Source organism: Lemur catta, chromosome 14 (assembly GCF_020740605.2).
Source record: "Lemur catta isolate mLemCat1 chromosome 14, mLemCat1.pri, whole genome shotgun sequence".
NCBI lineage: Eukaryota > Metazoa > Chordata > Mammalia > Primates > Lemuridae > Lemur > Lemur catta.
In genome coordinates this window covers 10,130,358-10,151,315 of record NC_059141.1, presented here as the reverse complement: position 1 = coordinate 10,151,315, position 20,958 = coordinate 10,130,358, and the positions used below count along the sequence as shown (strand labels likewise).

The 20,958-nt window shown below is 39.5% G+C and overlaps 1 protein-coding gene across 2 annotated transcripts in view; it reads right to left on the bottom strand.

Annotated features, from left to right (window-relative positions):
* CACUL1 (CDK2 associated cullin domain 1) overlaps positions 1 to 11,776 on the bottom strand; it is a 66,802-nt gene extending 55,026 nt beyond the window's left edge. For both annotated transcript variants that reach the window (XR_006739086.1, XM_045567747.1), the window contains exon 1: positions 10,933 to 11,776. Coding sequence is in view for 1 of the 2 variants with exons in the window: in XM_045567747.1 (XP_045423703.1) it covers positions 10,933 to 11,299 (367 nt within the window). In the remaining variant the exon portion in view is untranslated. The remainder of the gene's footprint in view (positions 1 to 10,932) is intronic.
* Positions 11,777 to 20,958: the final 9,182 nt, after the last annotated feature.

Here is a 20,958-nt window from a genome sequence, read left to right as displayed (position 1 = left end):
TTTGCACAACTATAATGTAAATATGGATTATTGATTAAACCAAAAATCATGATATTAAAAGAACTGGAAAGGTGAGGTAAGTAGAGGTATAAGAGAGCTAAATACTCATCTTAGTAACAGGAAGTCAATAAATAAAAGTGATAAATTAAGCAATAGCTACATTAAAACACTGAAATGTGTGCATAAATACCAGAAGAAACAGTTAAATGAATCAATCGGCAGACTTTAGGTAACAGGTCTAGGAATGGGAAAGAGTAGGGGAGGGAACCACACATTTTCATTATGTATCTTTTCAAACCATTTGAGTTTTTAAATTATAAACCTGTATTATTTTAATAAGAGCAAAGTTTTTGTTGTTGTTGTTGAAGTCCAAAGAGTTCAGTGAATCTCAAATCCTCAGAAACAGAAAAACAAATCTATTGAAGTTAAATTATTATTTCAGGATTTCCAATGTTCTGAGGCACAGGAAATGAGAAAGCTCAAGATTTACCAACTGTCTCTGTACCTCTCATCTGAATGTTCCACAGACACCTGAAAAGAGACAGACAGACACACACACACACACACACACACACAAACACCCCTCCACTTCTTCCATATATGGGTCAAAGGCAGTGCCAGCTACCCAGTCATCTAAGCCAGCAATCCTGAATCTTCATTCACCCTCCCCGACCCTCAACTTTTGTAGACTCCAGTCTCTAAGTATCCCTAAAATCTGAAACCTCCTCTCTTCCAAAGCTTTATTTGTTTAAGCCTTCATCTTGTCTAGACTACAATAAATACAACCCCTAACTAGTCTCTAAGCCTCTATTCTCTCTCCATTCAAATATAAATCAACACAGTAAGATAAATTTTACCAAGTTGACTCCCTTAATACCCTTCAGTGGCTCTCAATCCTACAGAAGAAAATCCTTCCTCTAACATGGTGAGTCCCTCACTATCTAGCCCTTTCTATATATCCAAGTTTAATTTAATTTGTGCCACTCCCTCCTCACATTCTGTGTTCCAAAAAATAACATCAACTCCAGGTTTTTGGCACAGGCTGCCCCTCAGCAAGGAAGTCTCTTCAAGTCCAGCTCCCCTCCCATGCCACCCCCACATACTCTTTATATAACTTTACTATAGCATTTAATCATAATGTATCATAATTATCTGTCTTCCATCATCTTCCATATTAAACTGTGTCTCACTCATTACCAGAAGCTAAAATAACACTTTGGCGTAAAATAAATAAATGAATAGGTGTTGAATAAAATACCATTCAGATGTCTAATTAGCACAACTACAACTATATATTACAGATCTATGCAACCCTATCTATAGATGTTAACAGCCCAATACCCAAAAATGTAGGAGGAGAAATAGAAGCCAGTTTGCCCTGCCAAGACATACTATTAAAGGACATCAACAACAAATTTTTATGAACTGTTTAACAGTTTACCATGTGATCACCTATAGTATACAGAATTATAGTTTACAGAAGATGTAAACAGGATTCATTTTCTTTTGCAATCTGGGACTGGGCCTTAAGTAAATACTAAAATGGCTTTCTCTTAGCATTTCACCAATGTCAATTTGCACAATACATGTCAAAAAATGGCAAGACAAGATCTGCAACAAGATCCTGACGTTCAGCCGGTGGGTCAGTATCACAGTGATGCTTGTTGCAGCACAACTCCACTAAGATGGAAGAAGTGCCGAACCACCCCACAGATGCTGCAAACAGTGCATGTTTTAAGACTTGAATACATTAAATGATCCACTTATAAAGCAATCAACCTATCTGCAAATAGGGAGATAGGACCTGATCAATTTAAAGGCAACTTTATTTAGGATTTAATAAAATCAGTTAACACTTTTATTCAATTATGAAGTCAATTTTTAACACATCTTTGAACCAGTTAATTTTTAAAAATAGAATAACTTCACTGAGTCCAGTTTAAAATACTGTGAAGCTTTTATTCACCTAGGGGAGAAAACTTTGGTGCACTGGGCTGAGTTAATAAGTCTCCTCAGATCACGGCACATTATCATCAGTGAGTGCAAGATCCTCCACTCATTCATGGCCTTTTATCCTCATACCCTCAGTCCCACATGCCCCGTTCCCCAACACATTCAGGGAACCTCTGTATTCATTTAATGTATTTGGAATAGGAGCAGACAGTACAATAACAAGTGATCTAACGTATGTGTAACTGTGTTGAGGGGGAGGGTTCTGAAAAGAAAATAATGAATGATAATTTTCCAAATGTGACAAATTTTAAAACCCTACAAATCCAAGAAGCTTAATAAACACCAAAAGGGATAAACATAAAAGCCCCTACCCCAAAGAACATCAAAATCAAATCAATGAAAATTTAAGACAAAGTGAAAATCTTAAATATGGCCCCCCCAAAAGGGTACATTATATAAAGAAGAACAAAGATAAGACTATTCATTTATTATAAAAATAAATAAATAAAAATGAAGTTCAGAAGACAATGGAAAGACATCTTTAAAGCTGATAGAGAAAAAAAAAGAATGTGTATCTAGAATTCTATATCCAGCAAAAATATCCTCAGAAAATGAAGGTAAAACAGACTTCTGCAAACAAAAGCTGAATAAATTCAAGGCCAACAGAACTGCACTGTAAAAAATACTAAAGGAAATTCTTAAGATGGAAGAAAAATAAGAGATGGAAACTTCAATCTACACAAAGAATGACAGAAATGGTAACAAAAAGACTTATTTTCCAGTTTTTGATTATGTAAAAGATAAATTTCACACACTATGATTCCATTCATATGAAGTATCTAGAAGAGACAGAAAATTAGATTGGTGGAGGCCAGGAGTGGGGGTGGGGGAAGGATTGGGGACTAATTGCTTAATGGGTATGAGATCTTATTTAGGGGTAATGAAAACGTTTTAGCACTAGATAGAGGGGTAGTTGCACAACACTGTGAATTAAATGCCACTGAATTGTTCACTTTAAAACAGTTAATTTTATGTTACATGAATTTCAATTTTTTAAAAAGATAAATGACTGTTTTAAGCAAAATTAATAATGCATTTTGGGGCTTATGACATACTTAGAAGTATAATGTATCCCACCAATAGCATAAAGGACAGAAGGGAAGAAATAATAGTACACTGCTATTAGATTTTTACACTGCATGTGAAGTGGCTTAATATTATTTGAAGGTAGACTGTTATAAGTTAAATTTTCATATTGTAAATCCTAAAGTAACCACTAAAAGAGCAAAAAAAAAAAAAGCATGCTAGTAAGACAAACTGTAGACAAAACTGAATCATAAAAATAATCAAAAAGACAAGAAAAGAGATTTTTATCAAAAAGAAGAACAGATGGACAAAGAGAAAACAAATAGCAAGAAAACAGATTTAAATCCTACCATATTGGCAATTACATTAAATATAAAGGGTCTAAATACACCAATTAAAAAGCAGAGGTTCTCAGACTGATTTAAAAAAAAAACAAGATCCAACTACTATATGCTGTCTACAAGAAATACATTTTTTTTTTTTTTTTTGAGACAGAGTCTCGCTTTGTTGCCCAGGCTAGAGTGAGTGCCGTGGCGTCAGCCTAGCTCACAGCAACCTCAAACTCCTGGACTCAAGCAATCCTCCTGCCTCAGCCTCCCAAGTAGCTGGGACTACAGGCATGCGCCACCATGCCCGGCTAATTTTTTCTATATATATTTTAGCTGGCCAGAAAATTTCTTTCTATTTTTAGTAGAGACAGGGTCTCGCTCTTGCTCAGGCTGGTCTTGAACTCCTGACCTTGAGCGATCCACCGGCCTCAGCCTCCCAGAGTGCTAGGATTACAGGCGTGAGCCACCGTGCCCGGCCCAAGAAATACATTTTAATTACACAAATAGGTTAAAAATAAAATAATGGGAAAAAATATATCATGCAAACAATAATCCTGAAAAACCTGGAATGACTATAAGAAAAAAAACAGTCTTTAGGCATAAAAAATATTACCAAGAATAAAGATAAACATTCCATCATGAAAAAACAGCCAATTCATCAGGACATAACAACCCTAAATGTAATGCACCAACTAACAGATTAATGGAACAAAATTGAGACCCATACATACATGTTCAATTCTTTTTTGACAAAGTTAAAGTAACTCAGTAAGGACAGTCTTTTCAACAAACAGTACTGACACAATTGGACATCCATATAGAAAAAAAGGAGCCACAATCCTTATCTCATACTGTACACAGATATCAACTCATAATTCAGGTCTAAATATAAAAGCTAAAACCATAAAACTTCTAGAAGAAAACACAGGAAAAAAATCTTGCTGGGTACACAAATATTAATATTTCTTAGGATACAAAAAGCAGAAGCCAAAGAAGAAAAAACTGACAAATTAGTCATCATCAAAATTAAAAACATCTGTTTTTCAGAAGACACTGTTAAAAAAAAAGCCACAAAGAGAAAACATTCATAATACATATTATCTGACAAACCATGTATCCAAAATTTATTAATAAAAGACTGACAATACCAAGAATGGAGAACCTAGCCAGTACAAGTACCAGTATGTGAAGCAACTAGAGGTGTTATATATTGCTGGTAGGAACATATAATGGTACAACCACCTTAGAAATACCTTGGCAGTTTCCCAAAAAGTTAAACATACAAATAATATATGACCAAGGAATTCCATCTATATGAAGACCCAGGTCTATACAAAATCTTGCACATGGCTGTTCACAGCAGCTTTATTCATCACAGTCAAAACTGGAGACAATTCAAATGATCACCAACAGATGAACAGATAAACAACATGTCGTATATTAAAAAAAAAAAGACTATTACTCTATTACTCAGCCATTAAAAGGAATAGTAACTGGTACATGCAAGAACATGGAAGACTATCAAAAACAGAGTAATAGGAAAGAAGCCAAGTACAGTACAATATAGACTGTATAATTCCATTTATATGAAATCCTACAGAGACAGAAAGCAGATCAGTGGCTGTCTGGGGCTGGGGGCAGAGTTACTGACTGCAAAGAGACATAGGAGAGTATTTTAGAGTGACAGAAATATTCCATTTCTTGATTGTTGTGGTGGTTAACTGTTAGAAAGGCAGTCCTCCTTGGGCCTCATGCACTCCTACATGTCTTACTGAGTGTGCCAGGAATGCAAGGCTGTGAACAACTGCTCTTGAACCTGGGCCATTCCACACCTGATAACTTTGAAAGATGTGGTAGTACTCCCCCTGGACAAAGAGCAGGCTTGCTTACTGTTTTCTATAAATGCACGATATTTCTCAAGTTTGATATTCTTCAGCTGCAAAATGAACCCACTGATAAAGCATCCATCTTGGCCTTAGTGTGTCACCCTCTTGGGACCTGGGAAGGGAAATCTATCCAAATAATGGTGATTCTCATGCTGTGTGCTGTGCTATGTTCCTTTGTCTCTGACCCAGAAGTCTCCTGGCTTCCATTAGCAACCAGTAATACAAGTCGAGCAACCCAAATCCAAAAATCTGAAATCCAAAATCAGTAACAGTTTGAGCACCAACGTGATGATCAAAGAAAATGATCAACGGAGAATTTCAGATTTTCAGATTTGGGATGCTCAACCAGTAAGTATCATACAAGTATTCCAAAATCCAAAAAAATCCAAAATCTGAAACAAAAGTCCCAAGCATTTCAGATGAGGGATACTCAACCCATAACAGTAATAGGCTAGCTTTTTGCTTACAAGTAGGGTAAAATCAAATCCCAGATAAGACAGTTATATGGGTTGAAACTCAAACTACACACCTAAAATGGGTACACTTTATTGAATATAAATGGAGGGAGGAGAAGAGGTATAGAAGGAAGGAAATGAACAAGGAAGAAAAAGAGGAGGAAAGAGAGGAAAATGAAGAAAAGCTAGAGGAGGAGAGAGGGAATAGGAGGGGGAGGTCTAGGACAAGAGAAATTCCTTACTTTGTGGAGAAAAGAATCTAGACTAGAAGACAGAAATGTTAACAGTGGATTTATCAGCGAGGCACGGTGGTTCATGCCTGTAATCCTAACACTTTGGAAGGCTGAGACAGGAGAATCACTTGAGGCCAGGAGTTCAAGACCGACCTGAGCAACATAGCAAGGCCCTGTCTCTAGGAAAATTAGGGAATTAGCCATGTGAGGTGATGCACACCTGTAGTCCCTGCTACTTGGGAGGCTGAGGCAGGAGGATCACTTGAGTTGGAAGTGATCCCAGGAGTTGGAAGCTGCAGTGAATTGATCATGCCACTTCACACCAGACTGGGTGACACACAAGATCCTGTCTCTTTAAAAAATAAAAAAATAAAAAAAATTAAAAAAAAGAGTGGATTTATCATATACTACCCACCCCCGTCTCTCTCTCTCACACACACACACACACATCCTAAACTGTGCTCTGAGAAGGTCTCTCACCAAGTAATTGAGAAATATATTGGTGAGGGATGCACTAATATCCTTAGAAAATGCTGTGGAGATTGTCCTTCGCAGTTCTGAGTTAAAGAAGGACAATACCGCCATTAAAAGGGGCTCCCTGATTTCAATGGGATAGTTCAATTTCCAAAGTGACAAAGGATAAGTAGAAACAACTCTCAGATATAAACTGGAAATGATGATTATAATAGGCACTTCAGGGGCTTATGGACATCATGTGATAAATAGCGCTTTGACCTCAATCCATCTCACAGTGGGGCCAGTGGGGCCATGGTCACACCCTGATATTTCCCCAGTTCCTGAACACAAGCTAACGGCTCCCTGACCTATGAAGTCAGGACTGTCAGTGAGGGAAGGGCCAAGTGGAATCCTCTAGGTGTGCCCCTTTCTACCAAAATCATAAACACAGAGCAACAAACATCACATCCTTGTAGGAACTGCAGAAAACACTACCAGCTTCAAAGACCTGAAAGATAGGAATGGTGATTGTTACAACATTTTGATTTCACTAGCCTATTTGGCCAGAGCAGACAAGATGGGTCCATTCTCCAAGGAGAATGACTATGGATTACAGTAAATTACATCCAATGATGACTCCAATCTTAGCTGCTGCTCCAGATATGGTCTCTTCACTGGGACAAATTAACACCAGCCCTCGTAACTTAGTATGTATCAACCAAGCTAAAAAATGCTTTTTCTCTATCCCAAAACAAAGACCACCAGAGCTGTTTTCACCTTATAGTCCTGAGCATACCTTCGCTGTCATAGCTCAGTGCTTTATCAATACTCCAGCCATCTTTGATTATCTGGTCCACAGAGACTTTGGGCATCTCAATATTTCACAAGTCCACTCACTACATTGTTACTCCCACCAGCAAGTATGAGTTTTCCTATAGCTCCATATCCCCACCTACACCTGGCACTATTATATTACAGCTTTCTAATTTTTGTCAACCTAATAGGTGAAAAAAGACATTCCATTGTTTTAATTTGCATGTCTCTGATTATTAATAATTTCCTCTCTTCTTATTCTTATCAGTATTTCCTATTCTGTAAACTACTTATGAATCCCCTTTGTCTATTTTTCCACAGAGGTTTTTGCTCTCTTATTGTTGAGGAATACTAGTCTCTTGTCTAATCAGGTAACAATCCCTTGTCAATTTCAGGCATAGTAAATATCTTCCTCATTCTTTTATCTGTTCTTTGCTAAATAAAAATCCTTAATTTTTATATAATTAAAATCATTAATTTTTCACCTTTATAAGCTTTTAAAGCTTTAATAGGTCCTTCCCTGTCTCTAGGGAAAGAGGTTCTTTAACATTTTCTATTAACTTGATAGTTCTTTTCATATTTAGGTCTTAATTCATTCAGAGTTCAGCCTGTATATGGCATTAAATTTATTTTTTCTCCATATCGTGAGCCACTCTCCATAACAACATGACTCCTTTCTCCAGTGATTTATGATGACGCCTTTATCTTTCTTTTTATATAGAGACAGGGTCTTGCTATATTGCCCAGACTGGTCTTGAACTCCTATGCTCAAGTGATCCTCCCTCCTTAGCCTCCCAAGCAGCTGGAATTACAGCCACTGTGCCCAGCTCAACCATCTTTACCTTAAATTCCCAAATATACATATATAGGTAAGTCTCTGCTCTCTACTTTGTCCCTTGGTCTATTTTTCTGTTCTTGTACTTATCCCAGTTTTTATTACTACAGCCTTGAAATATTATCTTAACTTCTGATAAAGAAAGCCTCTCTCCTCTAAAAAACAAATCTTTAAGATTGATTTAGTTATTCACAAACTTTATTCCACCCACCATATAAATTTTAGATATAGATTATTGAGTTTGGCAAACAAACCAAATGTAATTTTCATGGCATTTAAATTTATGGATTAAAATAGAAAAAACTGACATTTTTATGATAATAAATAATTCAATCCAAGAGCACGGAAAATTGTACCATTTATTTAGATCATCTTCTAGTTTCTCTTTAAAGTTTTCTCCTTAAAAGTACTGTGTAATCTTGGGTTAATCTCTAGAAATTTTATAGTTTTGTTACTATTATTATATACATTTACTTGTGATTACCTTTACTAGTTGTTTATCACTAGTTTAGTAAATGCTATCAATTTATGTAAATTGATCTTAAATCCAGCAATCCTGTTAAATTCTTAATAGTTTTAACAATTTCTCTTTTGATTCTAATGTTTCATTTAGGTAGGTGATCAAATTATCTGCAAATAATGAGTTTTATCGCTTCCCTTACAATCCAGTATCCCGGACCTTTCTTACCATATTAAGCAGCAGTAGTGATGGGAGCATCCTTATCTTGTTACCAGTCTTAAAGCGAATATATCTAAAATTTCTCCACTAAGTATTATTATTTACTATAGGGTTTTGGTAATGACCTTTACCTAGTTATCTTGTACTCCTAGCTTGCTAAGAGTTTTTATCATAAATGGGTACTGTATCTTATTGAATGATTTTATGGCACTAATTGAGATAATCATGACTTTTTGCTTTTAGTCTATTAATGAGATAAATTACATTAATAGATAAATAGATGTTGAACCATGCTTAAATTCCTAGGACTAACTATGGATCATTATTCTTTTAACACACTATTGGATTTGATGAGCTAGTATTTTGTGTAGGATTTTCATTTCTAAGCTAACAAATGCAACAGACCTGTAATTTTCTCTTTTTACATTGTCTTTATCTAGTTTTAGAATCACGATTTCATTAACCTTATAAAATGAGCCTAGTATCTCCCCATACCCCATTTTCCACAACTTGTAAAAAGCAATTAAGTGTTAAAGTTTGATGGAAGTCACTTATAAGAGTATCTGGATCAAAAGTTTTTAAAAGGGGAGGTCTTTACTACTTCAGCTTATTAGTCAATTCAAGCTATCTATTTCTTATGATACCAATTTTCAGTTAATAGTTTTCTAAGAATTATACATTTCTTCTAGGCTTTCAAATGTATTAACCTATAGTTTTTCATAATATTCTTTTTTAATCTACAGTCGTTTTCCATTTTTCATTTATTTTATTTGCATCTTTTTGATCAATCTTATCAGAGGTCTGTCTTGCTTATAAATCTTTTCAAAGAATAATCTTTTGGTTTGGCAAATTCTTCTTTTGTTCTCAATTTCACTGATTTCTGCTCTTAACTTTAGCCTGTTTTTTGAACTCTTCAAATGAACTTTGTTTAAGCACTAAAGCAAGCTTCCTTCAGCATTTAGGTAAGTCACCCAGCCACTTTGTACAACCTCTGGTTTCACGGCACAGCCTTCAACACACAAACTATACAATATAAACATTATTCCCATGTTTGCATAATAGGAGAAAAAATCATATACAAATCTTACCAATCATACCTACATATCAGTCTTTGACTAAAGCAGTATCTTGAAGGCAAATAAGATTTAAGTGCTATTCACACACACACAAAAATTCGTGTCATTTGTGACTTTATATCTTTAGCAAGGCAAATATTTTCTCTGCACAGCTAATTGGACACTTACTGGTACAGCTTGATAAAATTAGTAACTAGAAACGAAATCTCCAGTTGCTTTACCAGATGCCATTCAAAACTTGCAGTTAATAATAGGAGAGAAAAACCTGGCTGTGACAGTCACATTCATTTTCACCAACCCACTAGCAAAAAAAAAAAAAAAAACCCACTCAAAGCAAAAGGACATTCTTTTCCTAGCTATGGAAACATACATCGTGGTTGGAGGGAATTTCAGATTACAAACAGATTTTGGTCTTAAATCTTTCCACCTGCAATTGAGCGTTAACACAGGTCACTAACATAACAAAGTTCAACGTGCAACAGAAGCTTGGGTTTGGACACGTGCTGAATGGCTTATTTTTATGAGTGTATGCTCCGAAAAGTGATTTTATGGATTAGCTTCAAAACGTCGCAGCTGCCACTGCACTGGAAAGCAACTAGCACATTTCCCTAGCAGGATGCAAGGGTGTACACAGAAGAGAAAGAACACGGTAGACATGGGCCAACTTTCAAATTTCTGACTTATTTAACATATACTGGCTAAAAACACAAGCACGCAAGTTGCCAGATTTCTTTTCTCTCTGGCTGCAGAAAAAGACTGAAGGCCATTTCCTAACGAAACTCAGCCTGATTTTTCCCCTCAGTTTTAGGGGTGAAACTTTAAGGGGAGATAGATGAGAAAAGAGCTTCCTAATATTGAGAGACAGCCAGTTGTGATAAGAATCGAGTTTGTAGGAGAACTTGGGACTGTGTGAGTACCAGGCTTCCTCTCTAGGCCAGGTAATACAAGAAGCCAGGGCCACTTAGGCGCTGGCCGCAGACACCAAAGGAGGGGGGAGGTGGGGCGGGAAGAGAAGAGAAGAGAGACCCAGGCCTGAAACAAAGGAAGCCGGGCTGCTCCAAGAGGGGGCGGATTCGGCGTCCGAGTGGGGAGGAGAAAAGCCAAGGCTGCTGGGGGAAAGGCTGGACTCACAGAACTTGGAGGTGGAGGTGTTGATGTTGATGGTGGAGCTGGCGGTGGGGGCGGGGGCCGCCTTGGCCACAGCTGCGGCCGCGTCGCAGCTCTTCAACATCATGAGCACCCCATTGGCCTCCGGCGGTGGCGGCGGCCCCATCGAGAGCCCCTCCTTGGGGCCCTTCCTGTCCACGGAGACCGCGGGCACCGCCAGCAGCTGCCCCCCCGGAGGCTCTCGGGCAGTGGCTGCAATCGACGAGGGGGGCGGCGGAGGTGGTGGGGGCTGCCGGAAGCCGTCCACGGCGGCCTCCCAGTTGTTGTGGTTCTGGTCGTCCATCATCGCCTCGTAGCTGCCCCCCTCCTCTTCTTCCATGCTTTCCTCCATCCTGCTGGCCCCGGCACCCGCCCGCTTCACAGGCACCTGCTGCCCGTCTCAACCCCGGGCCAGGGGGCACCGCTGCCTCCACGAGCTCACATCGCCAGGGACCGGAACAGGCGAAGCGGAGACCACAGTGGCGCGCCGGCTCCCTTGATCTCGGCGGAGCAGACTCGCTTAAAGACACCGCTGACGGCGGTGGGCGCTCCGGGGCTAGCGTCTGGGAGAGGCAGCCGTAAAGCAGGGGCGTCCCTCACGACATTTTACAGCAGCTTCCAACAGGCAGTTGGAAAGGGCTGATGAGGGAGCGGCCAGGAGGACACGTGGTGCGAGAGACCAGCCGCTAGAAAGCAGATCGAAAAGGGGCGGAAGCTGCGAGTCAGCCCCACGCTATAGGACAGAGGTTCGTCCCGCCTCGGCCAGGCGTTGAGAGGCGTGGCGCGACGGGTCCGGACTGGCATTCTTCGGCCCCGCCCCCTGCCCGGCCTCACGTGATAAAGGAGTTTGGTTTGCGCACGCGCATTCGCATTCGCAGTCTGGTTACCAAGACGACGAGGAGCCGGCCAGCTCCTGAAGGTGCGCTCAAAGCCGGGCCTGGCGGTCGCTGTGGCACTGGCCAATCTTTCGGAGGTGTTTTTCTCGCGCTCCCCTGGCCTACCGGGCCTTGTCACCTCTGAGTGCCTCGCAGGCCTGGCCTTTGTTTGGGACAGAGATATAGGACCCAGAGAGTAGCAGATATAAACGGGTGAGACCGCCTTGAGCAGCCTTTGGTCGGATTGTTCCTGGGCCCGGTCCTCAGCTCCCTGACCCAAACCCTCCGAGAATAAAAACTGAATCACACATAGCAGAGTGGCAGAGAAAATAAATGCGTTTGAGATATTCGTGGGTGTTTTTAAAGTTCCATAACTCCTTTACACACTGAGGCCAGAAATGCAGCTTTAAAAAAAAATGCCAAGCTTTTTGCCTGCACTATTTCGCCAGTCTGACTACAAATTGGAGGTTGTGTGCGAAGGCCAAAGAAGAAAATTGTGCATTCTATTATAATTTCCTCCACTCTTCAGAGTTAATTTGCATTCTCAAATTATACCAATAGTAGTAGTATATCATATGAGGATATAATTGTTTATTGTGGAGCTTTTTCTGGCTACTGGTGATAAGTTGTCTAGAAAAACCCTCTGTCACATTTAAGTCAGCGGATAATGAATCTTTATTTCCACGAGGTATGTAATTAGTGTGAAGAATCACTTCAGCCACTTGAGAAATTGTTACATCCCATGTACTTCAGTACCCACATTCGTTTCAGCTTCTCTACATATACTTTCCCAATATATTCTGCACTATATTTGATGGAACGTTTTCACCAATCACTTGCAGTGATTCGATTTTAGGCAATGCTGCCTCATTTTAATCAATGGCATACATTTTTTGAATCAACACGTTTTTAATTCTCTGGCCCTTCGATGTTTGGAGATGTGAAAAAGATTTTCTTTTAAGTAAAACAGAGTTAAGTGATATGGTAAGGGGAAAAAACATAAAACTTTAGCATTCCATATGCAGCAAAAGAAAGAAAAGGGAAGACAAATTACGTCTTTTTCAGACAAACAACTGATAGTTTGTCACCAACAGACTTTCTAAGTAGATGGGTGGGTGGGTGTAACTGGAGATAAAGAAGAGTCTCTACACAATAAAAGATCCAATACACTGGGAAGATACGGGAGTCATAAATGTGTCTCTAATGACATGGCTACAAACTGTATGAAGCAGAAATTGACGGAAGAACAAGAAGGAGAAATCCACCATCAGAATAGGTGATTTTTCACATACCTAATTGCAATGAGTTGCATGAGGCCCCCACAAAATATGTCCATGTCCTAATCCCTGGAACTTGTGAATGTGCCCTTATCTGGAAAAAAAAAAAAGATGTTTGCAGATGTAATTAAAGATATTGAAATGAGGAGATCATCCTGGATTTTGGGATGGGCCTTACATCCAATGACAAGTATCCTTAGAAAGGCAAAGGAGATTTGGGACAAGCAGAAGACACAGAGGAGGAGGTGATGTGACCACAAAAGCAGAGATTGGAGTGATGCAGCCATACCCAAGGAATGCACACAACTGCTCAAAGCTGGAAGAGGCAAAGAATGAATTCTCTTGAGCCTCCAGAGGGAGTGTGACCCTCCACACACTTATTTCAGACTTCTAACTCCCAGAATTGTGAGAATACACGTCTGTTGTTTTAAGCCACCCATTTGTGATGATTTGTTGCAGCAGCTAGTTATAGGAAGTCAATGTATAGATCAAGGGGACCAAAAAATCTTTAAGGGACTAAAAGAGTTGAATAACACAATTACCAAGCTTAATCTAATAGATGAGTGTAGAACATTGTCTCAGCAGCTGCAAAATGCACATTCCTTTCAAGAAACATTTACAAAAATTGAACATACTGGGAAAGCCATTAAGGCAAAATCTAACAAGGGTTGGGCCAAAGTGGTCACTGACAGGGTACAACTTGCCATAAGTAAGAAGCACCACCTACTGAAGAGAAACCAAATGAACATATTGATAACTGGTTGATTTTGTGGGCATTATGAGGCATTGTTATATTATACTCTAAGCATATTTATTTTAATAGTTGTTAACTTAAAATCTTTGATGATGTGTTCTGAGATTCAGACATGAGATATAACATTATTAATAAAACTGACCCCAAAATGAACATAGGTTAATAATTATTACAACCTTCCTTAGTCACAGATATTTATCTTGTGAACTAAAATAAAATCCTGAGCCTGAGCCTCCCGCTCCCACTGAGTAAACACTGAACAGACCTCCTCTTGACCAAGGTGACTCCAGAAAAGCCTTAAAACTGAGTTCCTGGACATGAAGGGAAGGGATGTCAGACATATCTTGTTAGACCCCCTTCCTTTTGGAGTTTAGATACAAAAATTGACCAGCGTTAATGTTAAAACAGAGATCATAAGACTGACAAAACAAATTCTTTGTGACAATAAGATACTAAATCACTAACAGGACCTAAGGCCATGCAAGGCAGAGGTTAAATCACCTGCAGACCATCAATTTGCTTAACAGGTCACCTGAATATATTGAGTATATTGTGGCTTGTCTCTGATTAAGATTCCCTTATCTTAAAACATTCCAAGCCTTTAGACAAAGCTTTATTTATTTAACCAATTACAAGTCAAAGAATCTTTGAACCTTTCTATAACCTGTAAGGCCCTGCAACCGCCACCTTCTCATCTGCCCACCCTGCTCCTGGCTTCAAGGTGTCCCACCTTTTCAGGCCAAAACAATGTACACTTTTCATGTATTGATTTATGGTTTTACCTTCAATTCTTGTCTCCCTAAAATGTATAAAACCAAACTGTAACCTGACCACCTCAGGACCACTTGCTCAAGACTCCTTGGGCATGACTCTGTGGGCCATGATCACACATATTTGGCTCAAAATAAACCTCTTTAAATTATTTTACAGAGTTTGTGTGTGTGTGTGTGTGTGTGTGTTTTCCATTAACAATCCATTTGTTTGGTTTTCTGGTTTGGTTTGGTTTGTTTCTATTGCCCACTATACTATGAGAATAAATACATGTAAAATATCTATGTAAGTTTGTATGCATAAAGAAAAGACTAGGGAACACACCTTTGTTTTACCTGAGTCTCCCTGGGGGAAAAAAGTTAACAAAAAGAAAAAGAAAAAGAAAAGACTAACTCGAAACATTAATAGCAGTTATCTAGGGATAATGGGATTATGGATGGTTTAGTCTTCTTTGTATCTTTCAGTGTTTTCTTTACAAAATAAAAAATAGCATTAAGGAACTATAAATTGGGATTCCATAGGTTAAAATGTTTTTCTTGGCTTCCAGAAACAGAAATCTCAAGTGAAAATTGCTTAAAATCAAGGCTATTCATTAGCTGACAGACTGAGAAGGTCTAGGAAGGACGGAGGTGAGGCAGGGCTCAGCAAGGCTCAGCCCTGCTTCTCTGCAGTTGTTCTCTGTCCTGCTCTTCTCTTGTGCAGGCTTCACCCTCAGGCTGCCAGCAAAATGGCAGCCACGGCCCCAGTCCTCACATATATGGACAAGAATGTCAAGATGAAGAGGGCCCGTGAGTTCTGGTAGCTCACTGTTATAAGCAAATTCTTCCCAGAAGCCCTCAGCAAACTTGCTCTCAATATCTCATTGGCCCATTCCTGAACTAACCACATGGCACTTGGACATCGATTCCGGAGCCCTTTGCAGGAAAGAGTATGGATTTATTCCTGGAAAATGAGATCCATCCCTAGAACTCAGAGTAGGATCAGTTTCTCCTTAAGTACGTTGGCTAACAACAAATATTGGGGTCAATTGGGAGGTTTCAATGAGTGCTGGTAGGCAACGATGTCCATTATAGGCCAAAGCACCTAATCTCCTGATACCCATCCATTACCTAACCTCATCCCAACCTCTCCACTACCTACCCTTCATAAATACCTCCCTAGTCAATATATCTTTGCAAACTTGTGTATGTACTGGTTAGAACCAAGAAAGACATAACTCATGTTTATTTAATTACAAAATGCATAATTGTCAAAAATAGTTAAACACAAGAGGCTGCAGAGACTATGTCACTAAGAATTAGTCTTTTTATGGCTTTAAATACATTAGTGTCACCTTTCCCACAAAATATTTATCTATAATTGTTCAATATTTTTAATGAATAAATGCATAGCTAGCTTAAATCTAATTGAAATCTTATTTCACAGCAACAGTCTTTTTTTCTTTAGTCAAATCTTACAACATAGCCTATACTATTAGATACATTTTTCCCTAAGAGAAAGCAAAGTTTATTATTGCTATTTTTATATCTTTTCATCTATCCTACCTATCTAATTATGGCATTGTTAGTAAAAGATGAAATTGCTTAAAAGTGAGCCATAAAAGGAGAAAAAAATTGAAAAAAATCCAGAAAGTGTACATGACCCTTTTAAATAGTCAAGTAGGAAATAATTGAGTCAGAGAAGACTGTAGAAGACAACATACATATAGATGATTTCTTTTCATTGTTATTCATTTTAAATTTATCATTAATTATGTGAAAGAATCAGCATGGAAAACTTAAAAATGCATCTTTGATGGAGATAAATTATATTAGGATAAAGAAGAATGAATACCATTTTAATCTCTGGGAGATTATAATTGTGCAGTGTTGACAAAGAAATGATTTGTGAATGTATAATGCAGTTAGAAGTCTAAATGCAAAGCTATTGGAATGATCTTGATTAAAAGGTAAGAGGATTAGAGTGTGTAAATAACTCAAGCACACTGAGGTGACTGCTTACAGTGGAGATGTGTAGCCACTCGGGGGAGTATTCTCTATTCAGTATTTCTTTCCATTTTCGATTTTATTCCTTCCTTTTATGTCTTAGCATCTGAATCCTAAATTCCATCCTAGCAGGGAAACAAGAGATAATGATGCACATTCTCTCTTAAACCAGATAAATTTGGGAGCTGAAGAAAATGACTTTAGGCTGAAAGAGGACGTAGGAAAAGAAAAAAAATAAGGTGTTCCTACCAGCACCCCATTGCAGGGCTATACCTTTCATTTAGGCATTCACAGATATTTTTGTGTTCAGGTACTGTGCTGGGGCTATGAGAGTAAACAAGCCAAAAAAACACTTCTGCCCCTCATGGAGTTTTCATTCCATTTAAGTGTCAAGCATTAAACAATTAACCACACAAGCCGAAGCATGGCCGGCACTATGAAGGAAAATACTAGGTGCCATCAGAGGGCATTAGAGAGAAAATTGTTTGACTTTGGGGGATCATAGAGAACATCCCTGAAAAAGAATATTTCTGCTAAGACGAAAGGATGGGTAGAAGCATGCCAGACAACAAGTTAGGGAGAGAACATTCCAGGCAGAAGAAACAACAGGATGAAGGTGTTTGACACTATCTATGAACTGAAAGAAAGACAATGACCCCAGTGGAGTGAAGAGGACGGAACAGCAGAAAGATAGGCTACGGCTGGACTATGCTGGTCCTTGTGAGTCCCTCTGAGGATTCTGTGTTTCTGTTTGAATGGAAAAGAGGCAGAGAAGTGGCACATCCTGTGAGTTGCACTTTACAAGGGCATCTACCCACCCTGAGGGGAGTGTCCTGTGCAAAAGGAAAGAGTGAAAACAGAGACCAATTAGGGATTTGCTGCAGGGGAAAGATCGCAGTGGCTTGGGCTAGGGGAACGGCAGTAGACATAGAAAGAACTGGAAGGCTGCAGATTTTGGCATTAGAATAGACAGTACTTGATGGTGGGTTAGACACTGAGGGTGAGGGAAAGAAAGCTTTCAAGGGTAACTCACTCTGGTATAGACCCGGATAGATGATCACATTCTCTCCAAAGGCAGAATTTATCAGATACATGCAATGGAAGGAAAGGTTGGTGAGCGGTGGAAATGATGAATCAGCTATGGACTCCAACTGGATAAGGAAGTAAAGACAGATGGAGCAGATGGCTAGAGAGAAGCAGGGTTGTTCATGGATGAGAGTGGAAGAGCTGTTGCAAGGATGTCTGTCCTTAAGCAAGAAACTAGCAGGGTAGGTGGTAACCCAAAGGGAGACTGCCTGTACTAATGATTTCCAGGGTGTTGCAGTTGCTGCTGGTGACAAGACCTACAATGGGACTAGAGGACATTTGTCTTTTTGTTTGGCTACCACGCCCCTGACTGCTTTCTCATTTGGATACATTCACATTTTGTGTGTTTTGGTGAGACGCAAGTGCCTGCCTACTGCTGTGCAGGAAGCCAAAGGGTGCCAGACATTCCCTCTCCCTACACGCCACCGTCGAGAGCAAGGGCACACAACCCACGCTCAGCCAACCAGGCCCTGCTGCCAAGGTACTCAAGTCTAAAGAGAGTGACACAAAACCACAGGAGTCACTGGAAATGATTCATGACATGTGCAGAGTCCAAGTCTCACAGTAAGGGCAGCACTAGAGGCAATATGTTAACCAGACGGCCCTTTAGCGTGACCAGGGCTGCATCCTCAGCTGCCCGGCCTCGCTTGGTTTCTGTGGTCCAGGCCAGATTCTCCAAAAGTCTTGCTGATTCCACGAGCTACTCAATGTCCTTCCAATAAATTCTTCTTCTACTTTAAACAGAGTTGGTTTCTGTTGTTTGCAACCAAAAATACAGACAGGTACAGTGGGACTGTGGGAAAGGCTGGCCAAGATGGAAAGGAAGCAGAAGTCCCTAGAGGTAGGGAGACCTCACCTCAAAGAGGGCCACTGCCCTGAGCCCCACATTTTAGAGGGCTCTGCATACTACACACATACACACACATGCTAAGCTAATCAAAGGACATGTGTGCACCTCTGCAACCTGGGATTCAGTGCTCAGAAACGGTATAACATAAGCACAACCCTGCACATTCATTCTCACCATGCAGCTCCCAGCAAGTGCCTCTCTATACTCTACATCTTTAAAACAAAAAGCAACCACATCTGGATGCCATGAAAATTTCTGGGCGGTATCTGCCACCGGCATTCGAGACAGACCACTTCAGAGCACAGAAAATATCTGAGCAACGGAAGCACTTAACCAAGAGAGAAAACAAATTAATTAACTTCTCAAATCCTTTCCACTTGGCATTAATGCAATAGATTCTTGCATACAAAGTATCATTTCCCAGTTGTGCCAAGTGTCCATTTTTGTTTTCTAATTTAAGGTCCTGGAGCTACTCGCTATGTTAAGGTAATTTAATTTAGACAAGATAGATGAGATGCACTGAAGAGTTAAGCGGAACAATAAAAGATCCTCAAATATGAGTGAATTGTGGTCTTTAGTGGAAAATGAAATTACTTTAGCATTTGCACTATCCACAGTTATTTGGTGTGAACTATTGCTTACAAAAGAAAACCAGAGGCCGGGCGCAGTGGCTCAGGCCTGTAATCCTAGCACTCTGGGAGGCCGAGGCGGGTGGATCCTTTGAGCTCAGGAGTTCGAAACCAGCTTGAGCAAGAGTGAGACCCCATCTCTACTGAAAAAAAAGTAGAAAAAAATTAGCTGGACAACTAAAAATATATAGAAAAAATTAGCCAGGCATGGTGGCACATGCTTGTAATCCCAGCTACTTTGGAGGCTGAGGCAGGAGGATTGCTTGAGCCCAGGAGTCTGAGGTTGCTATGAGCTGGCCTGACTCCACGGCACTCTAGCCCAGGCGACAGAGTGAGACTCTGTCTCAAAAAAAAGAAAACCAGAGTTAAGATTGTCTATTTCACTTTTTAAAGGATTAAATCATTTTTAACTTTTAAAGAAAATTTCAAAGGAAACAAACATGTTTGCATGACTATGAGGCAGATTCATGTACAATTTTCCCAAAATTTCCTTGAATTTCTATAGAGACTATTTTTGCCCTTTATAGATCAAGATGCAATCCGAAGAAAGATTTCAACAAATTGAATAACATGCTGCAGTTGTCAATTTTCTTGTTATATCCCAGCATTGAAGAAGTCTAAAGGAAAATACTTAAAAATACTGTATGGATCTTGCTGTTGTTTTAAGAGACATTGAAACCTATGATATTAGTGATAGCAATCTATATAAAGAAATTAAAATATTTTGTACTATTTTCCTTGACAATAATTGATCATATACAATCTAACTCCAACAAAATGTTTGAGCATCATATTTTATATTTGTGGTTCATTTCCAATCTAACTATTGCTTTAAGAATGTAGTTGACAATTCCAGTTGCTCTGACCTCAGAAGAATATATTTTCTCCATTTTGAAACTAAGGAAAAAACGCCCTAAGAACAACAATGTCCCCAGAAAGATGGTCCAATTTGTCATTACAATCAATAGAATACAAATTAAGTGAAATTCTTGGTTATAACAACATAATTAGTAATTTACTTAAAAGAGGGCAATATATAAATACAAATATAATTTGTGAATTATGTAGGACTTTTTTTTATCATTTACCCAAATATTGCCAGCCCATCAAAAGAGCACCTTGGCATATACAATAATAGTTACTTTAAGTCATCCTTAATATTTTACTATAACTTTGCCTTTTATTTTGTCAACATCTAAAGGTATCGTTGTCAAGGAAGGAGGACAGGACCTGTGTTATTTAACAGCTGTTGAATGGATCTACACCATTTAAATATTTAGACGTACAAATGAGCCTCCATTTGCATTCCTGCTGCCGATGCTAGACTTGGGCCTCGTGAGGAGGCTAGGAAAGAGCGAGCCAGGGGACTGGGAGGGCTACTCATGGGGACCATGGCAGGAGTTGGCACGGAGATGAAGGTGACCCAGGAACAACAGTGAGGGGATGGTAATGACCGGGAGATAGTCACTAGGAGGAGGCAGGGTAGAAAACCCCAATGGCGTGAGCCTCAGTGGAGCTCACGAGAGGGAAGGGAAGATGGAATGGGTGCAGTTATGGGAACAAACGTGCCAACCCTACCTCCCTGTGGGAGGAATATAGGGCATGAGAAGTGAGTGTCTCCTTGATTGGTCACAAGGGAAGAAGCACTCAGAGGATAGCTAAATTCAGATTAAGGCAAGGATTTGGAGGGAGTGTTTGAAGAAAAAATACATAAAAGAATGTGCTGATTGCGGAGCAAGAGTTCCAGAAGGCACCATGAAGGGGGCGCACTGGAAGAAAGGAGT